The 14592-nt window shown below is 40.8% G+C and overlaps 1 protein-coding gene across 1 annotated transcript in view; it reads right to left on the bottom strand.

The window, feature by feature from the left end:
* The window catches only part of MYRFL (myelin regulatory factor like), a 45666-nt gene extending 31074 nt beyond the window's left edge, over window positions 1–14592 (bottom strand). The window contains exons 1-5 of the mRNA XM_069859953.1: window positions 14547–14592; window positions 7688–7778; window positions 2198–2265; window positions 1845–2103; window positions 457–548 (exon numbers count right to left, since the gene is read on the bottom strand). Of these exons, the coding sequence (XP_069716054.1) occupies window positions 457–548; window positions 1845–2103; window positions 2198–2265; window positions 7688–7778; window positions 14547–14592 (556 nt within the window). The remainder of the gene's footprint in view (window positions 1–456; window positions 549–1844; window positions 2104–2197; window positions 2266–7687; window positions 7779–14546) is intronic.

Raw genomic sequence — 14592 nt, 5'->3', positions numbered from 1 at the left:
GAGCTGACAGCTTTTACTAAGCTTGTGCACAGATACACTTTGTAGAAAAAATGTGGAGTTGAGATGATAAACTGCAATCTGTTTGCTCATCCACCACGTTAATTCCCTGTTAAGCTGACCCAACACAGTTTCTTTGCCCAGTCAATTTAGCGCCACGCAAAGTCAGCAGAGTATGGTATCGCCTGTGTACTGCAGGCTCACCTATGGAGAAGGGCAGAACATTTTGTCCAGAGAAACCTCAGAAAACATGAACCTCTAATGCTTCTTATCTCTTCACCAAAGATAAACAGGTCCTGGTTTGCAAAAACACTGAAAAGATACATTCCTCTAAACCTGGTAGTGGAGTAGAGGCTGCTAATGCCACTACCTTGTCAGAGTCAGCAGGAGCTGTGTTCTTAAAATATTTACTTGTTTACAGTATGAAACATTAAATTTTATCTTCACACAGTTGATTACCTTGGTTGGAGTCCTGAGATGGGACTGGAGAATCAGTGGCATCTCCCAGTAATTGTGAGAGCTTCCTTTTTTTGCCTGATGCTGCAGAAATACTTTTTTAAAATACACATCACATTACTCATTCATAAGTATAAATACAGATACTACAGAATCATAACAAGAGAACACCCAGGTATCTCATTCTAACTGTACCATCACCCAGCTTTTGATTTGCTCGGGGGAGGAGATTGTTGTTGGCTTTTTAAAATTGAATTATGTGTTTTTTCCTTCCAAAACATGAATTAGTTTAGTTTTTATTTCATATGATTAGAGAAGTTGATGTCTTTTTAAAAATCTACAGAGGGCCTATGTGGCATGGTTTTATCATCTCCTGACATTTGCATTAAAATCACAGAATCATCTTGAACAGTTGAACAGCACTGAGTGTGAACTCACCTTCACTCTTAGACAGAAAACAGAAGTAGCAGTTAAACTAATATATTAATGAAGAGATCTCAAGGAGCAACTACTGATTAACTGTTTTCCACTTTCCCAGAAAGTGAGATTTGCTCCTTTGTGCAAAGGGAAAAAAGCCAACTTATTTCAAAGCTTTGATATTCTAAAATGCAAGATAGAATGGTCACTCCTTCTGGACGGGGGGAAAAAAAAACAAGCCAGACTCCAGGTCTCAGTCAGGCCCAGTGGGTACTCAAAACAAACAAAGAACACAAACAGTTCTACTGAGAAACCCAGGCCCAGCTTCCTTCGCCCCTGTCTAACACATAATTGAGCTCTGCACAGGAGAGAGAGGGACAAACATCTGCAAGCCCAGGACTACCACGGATGACTTCAAACGTCTCTCTCCATAACCAAGGAGGTTCGCCTCTGGCTTGCATCAGTCATTTCATTCTTACTAGGTATCATGGTTGGATGCTTGCATTCGCCAGTGTATTTTAAATAATTAAACATCCACAACATGCTGGTGGGTGCATATGGCAGGTGGCACATGAATACTATTTCACTTGTGCTTACATAGATACGACAATTTTTCTTTTCTCATGTGTCAAAACACTTACAAGATTCTTACGGACAAATTCTTGTAATAGGTATTGCCAAATGCCTGAATGTTTTTATAATCCAGTTACGAAGCACCTGTTGATCTCTCTTTAGCCTCATAAAGTTTTCAGAATTTAAATACATTCCTACTTCTAATCTGAACGCCAATCAATATGTTTAAAAAAACCTTCAACCACGAGCGTCTCAAAAACGTCTAAACACTGCCACCCTGTGGAATACCCTACACTCATGGAGATTTTACACCAGTCTTTAACTACATCTTATAACAGCTTTTTTTTTTTTTTTTTTTTTGGTATCTGTCTCATCCTTTCCATAAAAGCTTTATCATTTACCCAGAAACCTGAGATGCATTTGGTTGAAAGTATGAATAACTAAAACCCAAACAGCTGGAAGATGTAGAATTATTCCAAGGAGCCACAGCATTTTCTGTCTTCAGACAGCAGCCCTGGGGGATGCTGTAGGGATGTCCACTGGCACTGGGATCAGAGCAAGTCTCCATGAACCTGCAGGGAAGCTTGCCGGGAGCCACAGCAGCTGGGCGTGGGAGCAAAGGCTGTAGCCCACTGGCCCACGTAGTGTCATGCCATGGGGCTGTAAGAAGTAAACAGACAAGAATGTAAGGAAAAGTAAGAGAAGCAAGAAACCTTCCTACAAGCTTGGGAGAGGGTAAATTCATGTGACCTACTCTGGAGCTGTGGTGGAGAACACAGTTCCGATCCTGAGTCTGGTGGGGAGTCTGGCAACTGGCTTTGCCTTGGGATGAAAAAGAGATTTTAGTTTTAACTGGGAGAAGACACAGAGGATGACTACAAGAAAGCAGCTGGAGGGGGACAACCAGGCTACTGACAAAGGTCTTCAGGAAGCATTACTCTCCACAGTTATTGCCCCTTCTCAGAGGAGCAACGTTACTTACACATCATCAGATCATCTTCTATGGCATCTCTTGCCCCTTGCAGGGCAGCCCCATCCCTACAAGCTCTTGCCCAAACCCCTCTCCGGCTCTGCTGATTTAAACCCTCCTTCCTTCCTGTGAGCTGTTCCTCAGTTACTTGGGGGCATATCAGCAACTCTGAATACATGGAGCTCACAGAGACTTTAAAACCGTTCTCTCTAGGCTACAGGTTCAAGACCTGTAGTATCTTCATTCACCAGCTGATTTCTTAAGACCTTACTCCGGCCAAAGTGCTCTCTGTCTCTAGTGGATGATAGTAAGTCCCATTTTAGCCCCTTCCTCACCACCAGAGGCAGCCCAAGTGCAGAGGGGAGCAGGAACTGCTGCCCATGTAAGAAGTGCATTTGCTTAGTTTTAATCAGGAGCTTTTACACCAGAAAGATCCAGAAGCTTAATGTGGGGGTTCCACGGATGATGATCCCTTCCCTCATTTCGCTCCCAGACAATCTTCCAGTTCCCTTTTGAAGAACACAGTGGGGGACCAATAATAAATATCTTCTATGGCTTAATCACAAAAGAATTGAAAATAAAGAGTATCAACATGTCCATCCCAACAGCCTCCTTAAAGAAAAGCTTCAAAACCAAACCAACCAACCAAACAAACAAAAAACCCCTCATTCCCCACAGAAGAAAGCCATACAGTCATGTTTTAATGCAAACACTACTGCTGACCATTTTTTATAGCGTCCTGTTTATCAGGAAGAATCTTGATACATTGCTGAAACCTGAATAAATAATCACAGAATCATAGAATGGTTTGGGTTGGAACGGATCGTGAAGGCCATCTAATCCAATCCCTGTGCAGTAAAAAGGGACATCTTCAACCAGATCAGGTTGCTCAGAGCCCCATCCAACCTGACCTTGAACGTTTCCAGGGATGGGGCACCTACCATGTCTTTGGGCAACCTGTTCCAGTGTTTCACCACCCTCAGTGTCAAAACTTTCTTCCTAATATCTAGTCTACACCTCTCTTCTTTTAGTTTAAAACCACTACCCCTTGTCTTATTGCTACAGGCCCTGCTAAAAAGTTTCTCCTCATCTTTCTTATAAGCCCCCTTTAAGCATTGAAAGGCTGCAACATAGTCCCCCCAGAGTCTTCTCTTCAAGCTGAATAACCCGACTCTCTCAGCGCCTCTTCACAGGGGAGGTGTTCCAGCTTCTGATCATTTTTGTAAACCTCCTCTGGACCTGCTCCAGCAGGTCCACACCTTTCCTGTGCTGAGGACTCTAGAACTGAATGTAGGACTTCAGGTTGGGTCTCACAAGAGCAGAGCAGAGGGGCAGAATCCCCTCCCTTGACCTGCTGACCACACATCTTTTGATGCAGCCCAGGATATGGTTGACCTTCTGGACTGCAAGCGCACGTTGCATTAACTGGTGAAGGTGCACCAGGAAGGGTATGAGTGGCTGTGCCTGCCCCTGGGTGCAGGGCAGGGAGGCAGCCGTGAGGTGGTAACAATGGGGCCATCAGTTGCTCCCACCTCAACCCTGCCCTGCTGCCAGTGCCCCCAGGGCTGCCAGTGCCCCCACCAGCCAAGCTGGTGCTCAGCACCTGCAGTGAGCAAGTGGCAGCAGCAGGGGGGATCCTCCTGCCCAGGCTGTGGTACCAGGACCCACTGCACTGGAGCAGGGACACCCCAAGAGGACAGCAGGCCATGAGCAAGTCTCAGCGCTTGTCAGGTCACCTGGAATACTGCGTCCAGTCTTGGTCCCTGCTATACAAAAGAGATGGGGACAGGCTGGAGAGCGTCCAGAGGAGGGCCACTAAGATTATCAGAGGACAAAGTAAGGCTGAGAGAATTCAGCCTTGAGCACAGAAGGCTTAGGGGAGACCTTATTATCATGTATCAGAACCTAAAGGATGTCCACTAAGAGGATAGAGACTCCTTTTTAATGAGGAGTCACATAGAAAAAGACAAAAAGATTTATGCTTTAACACCCCTGGCTTGGAGAGGTCATCATGGAAAGCCAAACAACTCAAGTGTGCCCTGCAATCTTCAATATTCACTATTTTGTTTGCTGAAACAGGTAAATCTCTGAAAACAGGACCTCTCATTGTTACTTTCTGAAGAACAGCAGGCACGCTGCTCTGTAGGAAAACATGCCTGCCCATATTTTACTGTGCTGCTCTCTCCTGATTTTCTGGCAGAAAGTGAATGCTGCCTTGTTTACAGCTGACCCTAGGAGCTTTGCCCTCAACTTGTCTCCAACAACTCAATCCATTCACATGCCTGAGGTTTGAAAGAAGGTTCCTGATTCATTACTCTGTGGTACCTATACTGATTATACTGTATTATATGTCCCTGTGATACTCTGTTTTGCTTTTACACTTGCAGTGTTTCTCCTATCAGACGGTGTGTAAAGGATTTCTCTTGTAGAGTAAAACTTGGAACTATACCACAGTTTAAGTTAGGCTTCCTGAGTAATTCATAGCAACAAGCAGAGATATTCCCACACTATGTAGCAAAGCCCCTCATTCATTCTGTGTTGATAATAAAGCATCCTAAGTCTACAGCAGACTTCTACTTTCTGTCTTCTGTTACTTTATGGAACAAGTTTGTCCCATCTCCTGTTTTACTTCAAGTTTTTCAGTACTTCATGATGGTGCTTTAAAAGCAGCTTAAAGGAGAGAAAATCCTATGCTGTCTTGCTGCCATTCAATGGAACTACAGAGGGTTCCTCTTACATTAGGAATAGATGAATGTTCAAGAAATGGACTCTTAACCCTTCCAGGTATTCCTCTGTAGGCTCAAACACTACTCTGAAGCACTACTTGAAAGATAAGTGCTTAAGATACATGTTAGGCTAAAAAGGCCAGAGCAAAGGAAAGATGACAAGATAGTGAGAGACGTCTCCTTTACTAAAGCCCGATGTTCTGACAGAAGCTGAATAAAATAAAATTGCTTAAAGGGACACCCTCATATTCAGAAAACTTGTGTTCCCGCATACACAGCAAATATTTTCAAGCATCAATGGAAAATTTCGAACTCCTGATTTTCATTCTACTGTTTCTACTTCAGGTTTTGCATTTCTGAGTTTGGATGGTGTGAGAGAGAACAGTTTCACTTTTGGCCACAGCCTATTACTTTCGACTTGGTTTTGTGTATTTCATGTATCGCTGCTGGTTTTCTAACATGCCACATCCACAATCTTCCATTTTTGATTAGCTTCAACTACCTCAGTCCTCTTAAAAAATAAGTTTAAAAATTCCACATTAGAATAAATTTTAATTGCCTTCAAAACAAATTTTCTGATGCTTTTAAATATCATACCTACTGCCCTAAATATTCTTTCCAACTTTGTATAGAGTTGGTAAATATTTGAATCATTTTTTCCTCTGGAAAACTTAATCCATACTACTGAATTCTAAAGGAGCCTTGTTATATTTTAAAAGAATCCCCCATAAAAGTCTAAAACTTCCCTTCCACATATTCAGTTCATGTTTCCGGTTTCAAACACACCTTACATGCTCTATTTCTGCTTTAAGTAAGAGTATTTCAGTGAAATACAGAGACAAATGCTTTATAGGACAAAGAAAGTATTCATAAAGTACAGAGGTAGGAGGGATATGTTTCCAAGATAGAACTTCACTAAAAGTGGTATTGCACTTCTACAGTTTAAATGATTCTGTACTATAGATATAGTATATCAATTAAATGCCTTCTTAGGAAAGGACATGCAACCCTTCTCCTTTCACCGCTCAAGAGTAAGCTATTACTGTAGGAAAAGATGAGGAAGGCACATTGCACTTCACATGTGGTGTAAGAGGAGAATAAATATAACACCGATGATGCAAGACGATCTTTAACGGGCACTTTCAGATGCACCCAAGACCTTGGTGGTAAAAGGATACTTTTTGCTGCAGTCTGCATTCATTACTGCACATGCCATTATGTTGGTCTTCATTTTGTGTGTGTACTTATATATTTTTATATATATATATATATGGAGACTTTAATATTTTTCTCCTTCGGCATGTTTTGGTAAGGCCCATCATGAGATTCTATTCTGTTTGTGTACAAAGAGTCTGCAAGACAGACAAATACTTCATAATTTTACTTTTAGAGATTCAATGATGCAGCAGGTGTTCTTAATCTCGTTAATTAATGATTATTGTGCTATCAGTGTAAAATCCTGTTGAGCCTCTAGATTCCTAGTGGCTTTATAGATTATTTCCTTGCATGTAAATACTCAGATATTATAGATGCAGGGCTACTAATATACCTAAGCTACATAATATTGTGTTTATATATATATGTACACACACATTTATATTTCTGCTATGTTTCTGTATCAAAGCAGAAGAATAGTATTTTAAAGTAGTCGTACAGGAGTTCAATAATCTGTTTAGCCTGGTACATGTTTAGATATTCTACAAATAAAGGTTATGTATATTTATATAGAGCCACCTCTTCATTCTTCTTTACTTTTACAGCATGGGCAGAGAAAGTATCAATTCAGTATTCATGATACAAAGCAGGTAGAAGCCCATTTAGTCCACTGTAAGTAAATGCGTGTGCTGCTGAGCATGTCCAAAATGAAAACTCCAGTGTTTAATTATTTTTAAAAGATCCTCTCTTGCTCTGCTGCTTGGCAAGTGCAAGTGTCAGCCCATTAATAATATTTTGCATTGAACAACTGCCAGCTGACAGGTGCCTAGATGAAAGATTTGGGGGTTAAGTCTTTGATAGATCGGTGCTGCATAACTTTCCATCTTTGACCGTGACCCTTTGTGTTATGTATCTTCTGTATCTCTTAATGTTAGTCTCAGGAGAGATTAATGGACAGTTTCTCTGTTCTGAATGAAGCATTAGGATGAAAGTAATAGCGTTGCGTCCCTCATACTGGGACGTTTACATTATTCTCTCAATTTATTTTACATTAGTCCCAGTTATATCACTTATTCTGTACATAAACACTAAATAGCACTTACAGGAATGTTAAAATAATAGCTTTGCATTTACTGCCACAGTCATCATAACAGTTATGAATTATCCCAGACTTCATTATCGTTCATTCTGTTGCACTACAACCATATTTCTATTACTGTCTGTAAATCTTTTTCCCAAATCATCTTCAAGTAACAATATCAAGAGACCCACAATTATCTTGAAACTCAAATTTCAGGTCTGACTGTTGTGTTCATATTTTATCATGGCACTGATGAAAACAACTTAAAAGATCCTGCTAAGGAAGGGAAGTACATGTTGTTGTAATACTTACAAAGTTCCAAACTCTACATCGCTGCTGATGAATTCTTCCAACATACTTGTATCCACCATGGGATTCTCCAAGGCTCCATGGATATCTTGCCCTAAATTTTAAAACGTCAAAAAGACTTAAATTATGAGAGTGGAATTGGGAGGGGATCGTAGGTACTTCAGTCTAAGTAACACTGCCCACTCTCCTACACAAAAGAAAACCAACTCTGTCCTGTCTTGTTTGTAACAGGTGGGTTGTGCTATGGGGTTTAGTCACTCTGGAAGAAAGGATGATGGGAAGTGCAGAGTAAAAGAGGATGTGCAGGGGAAGATGAAGATGACACAGTAGCACCAGGCAAACATCAGTTCATACATGGCATTAAGGCTCCACAGTGACAGACAGTCTGCAACTGGAAAAAAAAGGGGTGTTGAATACTTCATGCTTTTTATTTAAAACGCAAAAATAAAGCTTTAGAAGTTGGATTGGTGGCTTCCTTTTATTGTCCCGGGAAAAAAACAGCCCACTAACATATTAAATGTATTAATGAATAGAAAAGTTCAGTACTTTGTCCCTTGCTGCTTGGTAACTGAAGGCTATAAACATATTTTATGATTATAAAGTCTCCAGAATTCATGACAACTTTTGTAGAATGTCACCCGGAACTCTAAAAAAGCCAAATAAAAACAACTGCTTTGTTGGCTCCCTACCTCTCCAGCATGCCTCCCATAAATATGGGTGTAGCCAGTCGGAAAGTAAACAAGATAAGGAGATTTAAGTTACTGCTCTCTCCAGTGCATGGCTGTGTCCTACTGCTGCACAAGATAAGCTGGACTAGCCTGCAACTCAAGAGCTACATGGCTAAGTCCCTAGTGGCTGACACCAACCATTTCCTCTCAGCTCTGCAGCAGAGTGGAAGAACATAAGAGGTTAATCACTGTCACAGAGCACAGGAGCAGTAAATGCTGTGGTGTTTTCACTGTTTTCTCACTGTACTAGCATCAGGCCTATGCATGGTAAGAAGTCATATAATAAAGCTTATTGTTTGGTGGGTTTGTTTTTTTTTTCCTGATGTCTCTGTTCTTGATCCAGTGTTTAGACATTACTTAACCTCAGGCAGCATCTAAAAACCAACTTCCACCACCTTGCATGGGAATTCCCTCATGTGCCTGCCTTAATACATAAATTCACATTGCTAACAAACATCTCCTGAATTGCATTGTGGTCACAGATTAATCTAAGCATTGTTTGCTTATCACTGCAGCAGACTTAATTTTGGCTGCCTTTCACTGTGAGATAGCAACTTGGAAGTGCACTACTGGTAGATCCCTGCATCTAAGTATATTGGCACTGTATACAAACCCATCCTCCACATGACAGAGGAGAACAGATAGACGCAGCATACTTGTCTTAGGAAAACGGTAACATGGAAAGTCTTGAAGGAGCAGCAAAGCATTTCACAAAACCAGCTTGGGCATACAAAAGAGCCCAGCTTTCCTTAGCAGCCTTCCTCAAACTTATTGAATTCTCATCTTTTTGTTCTTCATGTCTAAAGAATTTTCACTAATGTAGGCCACAGGAAAATGATTCAGTTGTCATCCATTCCTCCTGTTCAAATTGCCTGACCCTCACACAGAATGTTATGATTTTGTTATTAACACGAGACTAGAGGTCAGATACACAGTGTTTTTCTTGTACCACAAAACCAAGAACTCCTTATTTTGACTCAGATCAAAGACAAGCACTTTTGAAGTATAGCTATGACACAAACAAGGACAAGGCCTTTAATACAGGCATTACTCAGTCCAGTGATGAGCTCTGCTGCTAAGTAATGACAACAATAAGTATCACCCCGTCTTAATCTCTCCACTCTGCATAAAGAGTTAAATGGGAAGGAAGAGAAGGAAGGAACAAGTAACTCTGCTGGCAAAAGAGGGAAGAACACCAAGAAGAAGATAGGCCACCACTCATAAGTGTATAGAAGAGCTAGTACGTCTGGTTAGAATTTTATTCTTTCTTTCTTTCATAATGTACTTTCCAGGTCAGTGGTGTCACGTAGTTGCATTGGCATCTGTTTCAGCTGAGGAGGAGCTGTTGGATCATACGCAAATTTATTTTAAATGGTGGCACCCATTTCACAGTCAATTGACCACAGTAAGAACTTATCAGATACAAGTAGTATGCAAGCCAGTTGCTCACCTGGATGTTAGGTGGCTGCAAGAGCAGAGAACTGTGTGAATGTGACAGAACAATTCCTGCTGAGAGGCCCCTGTAAACACAGCTTCCTGCGTGGAACCATGCGTGCCTGGCTAAGAGAGGCTGGAGGATATGTGGAGTCAGCAGCCTTTATCAGCTTGCACTTGGGGATCTCTGCTCCCAGTCCACACTCCATACCACAATGTCCCCAGACATACCTGGCAAGAGGCTGTACCAGGTGACACATTCGACTTGAGTGTCACTGTGCAGGGGACTGCCAGCTACCCAAGAAACTGATGAAGGCAAAAGGTTAAGACAGTGACTGTAATTTCATACACAGTTGTTTGCAGAACAGCGACTGCAGTCATAGGCATCTTATGACTGTATTTTTCCCATTTCTACATAAGCTTGATATTCTGTTGCTACCTCTCCTTCAATCTGAAGCCTAAAGCCTGTCAGCTCTACCACTGGCTTCTGCTTCCTTGTCCATTCTCACCTAGCCCGCCCCTATTCACTAGCCTCATGCACCCAAGGAGCGGTCTGGACTCTAGCCTCCTAATCTGACCATGACTTGCTTTGTAGCTCTCTCTTTGGCAGACATCCACTTCTTTCCTCTAGCCATGAGGTTGTAGTCACCCAGCTCCTGAGCTTCACTTTAAGTTCTACACTTCTGTAACCAACAGTCTAAGTCCCTATATTGGCTGCCTTGATTATTTCTCCCAGCACTTCCACACAGTGCTTTAAATAAAAGTGTACTTAAATCAGCTGCCTCCTCTTCAGTAGCACCTAAATGCAGTGAAGGATGGGTGACAGAGAACCAGAAACTCCTTGCAGTCCTTAAGAGAGCAGCTATTTTAGAGAAAGTTACATGAAATTGTGGATTTGGCTTGACCTACTGTTTTCCAAAGGAGTAACCAAATTACCAGGCTATTAGGGCAATCATTCTGTAAACAAAAACTCAGTCCACAACCAATAAAATATTGTCAAAGTTCTAGTATTGACTAAAAATAAATACTAAACCGAACATTTCCTGATGTTAAAGGAGGATGCCAGGAAGTTCCCAGCCAACTCCAGCTATTTGTAGTAAGATTTATGTTAAAAAATCAGCCAGTCTATAGAGGGAACACTCCTTAAATACAGCTTGAGATATAAAAATGTCACACAGAACACTCAGTGCTCATTAACACCTGCTTGCCAAAAGAACAAACTCTTTGTTTGCTACCAGCCCTTGCAACTCGAGGGAAACATTTACACTTGAGAATTATTAACTGATTTTCACCTGAAGATATGTTACCACTAAAACAGGCCTCAGCACTTTATAAGCTCCACTATATGGGCTCAGTGGAAAGTTTAGCAGAACTTCATTGACTTACACCAAAGTAAGTATTACCACCAAACTAAGGGCTGATCGTTCCTTTAATTTCAGTTATACTAAAGGACTCCAAGTACTGGTCACCGTTCAAGCTGTTCAGCATAATCCATTTCATTCTAACTGGAACAGACCTGGAGTCATTGAATAAATCTACGGGGACAGCACATACAATCATAAAATCATTAAGGCTGGAAAAGACCTCCAAGATCATGAAGTCCAACTGTCAACCCAACACCACCATGCCGACCAAACATTTACAGACATGAACCTCAGGCACATGGCAGCAACGAACAGGAAAGGGCTGAGGGCAGAACTGCAGCCAGCTGGGACATAGGACAGACCACGGTTATTTGATGGCAGGAAGATCAGCTGGTAAGGAGGGAGCTTGTGTAAAGGCAGGTGGCTTTTCTCTAGAGAAACAAATCTTATCGTTAATATTTTAAGTTTCTCATTTCATCTTCTATTCCTACTTCAATCTCTCATCCTTAAAAACTGTATGACACCCATTTGGATTTTAAGTGTTCTGTGTTTAATGGCATGTTTTTTTCTCTAGCTTAATTTATCAAGAGCTCCAAACTATATTCCAAGAGCAGAGGTGGTGATACAACTAAGAGCTTCTTTAGATCACAGAGAGCAAATACACACGTTTCAAACACCTCAATGTACCTTTTAACAGCAACAAAAAAAGAGGAGAGTGAGCTTAACAGTGTAACTAGATTGGCTTTCAGTTTCTCAGCCCGTTGATAATATCAGCAAGAACAGATAGCTCTGGTACACACGGACAGGCACAAGAGCCAATAAGGAGCTCTAACCTTCCTGGGACAAATAGGAACTTACTGATTAAAACACTTGAGTATTTTAATATTAAAGTATTAATTTCAACAGAATCATAGTAAAAACTCTTCAAAGATAAACTCTATAGTGTGGGAGGAGTGAAATTAGGCAAAGAAAAAAGACACGAACTTGTCAGAACAGCCACACAACTTGAGAAAGCCATTTACTCTTGAGAAAAAAGTCAAGGTCAAATCCCAGGCAGAGTCCTGTCTAATCTAAGAAGTCTATTGACTATTCAAAGCAGCGAACAGGAAAACAAACATAATTTGGTTTTCCTTGAAAAAACCCTCCCTTTTCAGACTATCCTTTCTCAATATTGCAAATGCGAATTTATCTTATTAGCGAATGTCAAACCGAATATGCACTGTAAGGAACCAAAGCAATGGGGAAAATATGGTCCTTTTTGCTCATGAACTTGAAATAACCTTACAAAGCAAATCTATAAATTTGCTGAGTTGCCAGCTGATACATTTGGAAGCCAAAACTAAACCAGGAACAAAGCAGAGGCTTCCTCAGTGGTGCAATTCTCCACTTGATATTGCAGAACTCTGCTTCTTTGCAGCCTTGAAACAGAACGTGCTAGCACTACTATGCCTAATCTTGGAGGCCATCAAGTTAGAACTAGTAGTTTATTGCTCTTGCCTTATGAGGTGGCGTTATAAAGCCAACCCACAAGCCATAGTGCTAAGCTGGAGAGAGGCTGGCAGTTAAAGTTGGCCTTAGATTCAGTGAAGCTGACCCCTACTTGAAGAAAGTAAGCCCTGCTTTAAACCAGCTTGCTCCCTTTTCAGATTTACCTACGGTTTAGCAGCAAGAGGAGGCTGGCTACTAACTGCTGAATAAAAGAACAATAAGCTCCTGCAACCTTAACACATCTCATTGTTGAAGTAATTAAATTCAGCCATCTAACAGCACTTCTGCACACTGCACTGTGCTAGCAGACCTTTGTTGCATTCTAGCGCTACACAGCCAAGCCATAGATTACTGAAATAAAACAACCTCCAAAGATGTTCTTTTCCTGCAATTAAATGAAATTCTCCTCTTCATGCTTGCCCAGCCAAACTTGCCAAACAACCTTCTAGAGAGTTAAATTAGTAATTCTAGTTAAAAGAGCTCATACAGTTAAAATATCTGAGATACCGTCTACCAATAGTATCATCATGAAATGCAACATAACCTAGTCCCAGAGCCCCAGCCCAGACTCCCCAGGGGTCTGTTATCAAGTCAGTCCCTAAAAATTGTTCTGACTATAATGCTTTTTATATAATTCCTGAGTATTTAACAGCTATAGATGCAGTACTTGAACAAATACATTGATGGAATCAAACATCTTGCTGAAAGCAAAGCCAAGGAAGTTTGTTCACTTTTGATATCCATGACTCAGAGTGAACTTAAACGTGGTTTGAATTCTCTAACATCTATAACACTATATTTGCTGGCTAGCAGCCTTAGGCTGTGGTTCACTGATTAAAATTTCTTGGCTTAAATATGTTTTCTTGATCAATGCTGGTGAATCTTTAATTTCCTAGTTTGAAATTAAAACTGAAAAGTTTGAGTTGCCACCTCTCACACAGGCCAGGGCACCAGAAAAAAAAAAATCACTTATTTAGCACAATGGAAATTAAATGCAGCAAAAGAAAAATAGTCTACATTATCCAAAACCAGAAGTAGTTTTCCAAGTTACTCTGAGATCAGAATCACATGAATATCCACACAGGTAATAGAAGGAAAACAAGTACAGAAAGAGAAGCTTGGAATTGAAAGGTTAATTTATATTTTTCAAAAAAAAATAAAAAAAGCAAGGAGGAAGGAAAAGAAAGGATTTAGTAAAATGGTAAAAAATACATAAGCCTTTGACAGCCATTTTGAATCAGATTATGGCATGGCCTGAAAAATGCAGTTTGATTAATGAACCTATTAGAAAGTAAATCTTGTGGGAAGAGAAAGGCTGGAGACTAACAGGTTGCTTGAATATGAAATGCACTTAGGAAAATAGGCAAAAGGACAGAACCCAGCCAAAAGACAAAAGAAATAAGAGCCAATACTGCCAGTATTATCATTTTCCTACTTATAATCAGGCCTTTTTCTGAATGATACTAGTGGAAAGAAAACCCTCTTTAGCCTGACATGATAGAGCAAGGAGAGCTCTCTAACCTCATGAAAACCACTAAGATTTCAGAAGTGATAAATTGCATGGAGACCTCAGCTACTTCCCAGTTTTTATGCCTAGCAATTATCATGGTGGTGCTGCAGGCTCTGCTGGGTCCACTTTCCCATTGGTCTTCAGTTCAAGCACAAAGGAAAAAAGCATTGCAGTACCACTTGCACCATTCCACTCTAGTATCACCTTACACGATAGCTTTGTGTAAACAGAGATTTAGGGGTTGGAGTTCTTCCTTTCTTCTTCACTTAACCTCAAACAATTACTGTATTTTTGCTGCCACCAGAAATTAAGACTTTCTCTTAAAACTTGACTCTTACCTTCAAAGAACTGTTGCAAAGCTTCATTTTCTCCTACCACATCCAT

This window comes from Phaenicophaeus curvirostris, chromosome 1 (assembly GCF_032191515.1).
Source record: "Phaenicophaeus curvirostris isolate KB17595 chromosome 1, BPBGC_Pcur_1.0, whole genome shotgun sequence".
Taxonomy (NCBI): domain Eukaryota; kingdom Metazoa; phylum Chordata; class Aves; order Cuculiformes; family Cuculidae; genus Phaenicophaeus; species Phaenicophaeus curvirostris.
This window is presented reverse-complemented; position numbering and strand designations above follow the sequence as displayed.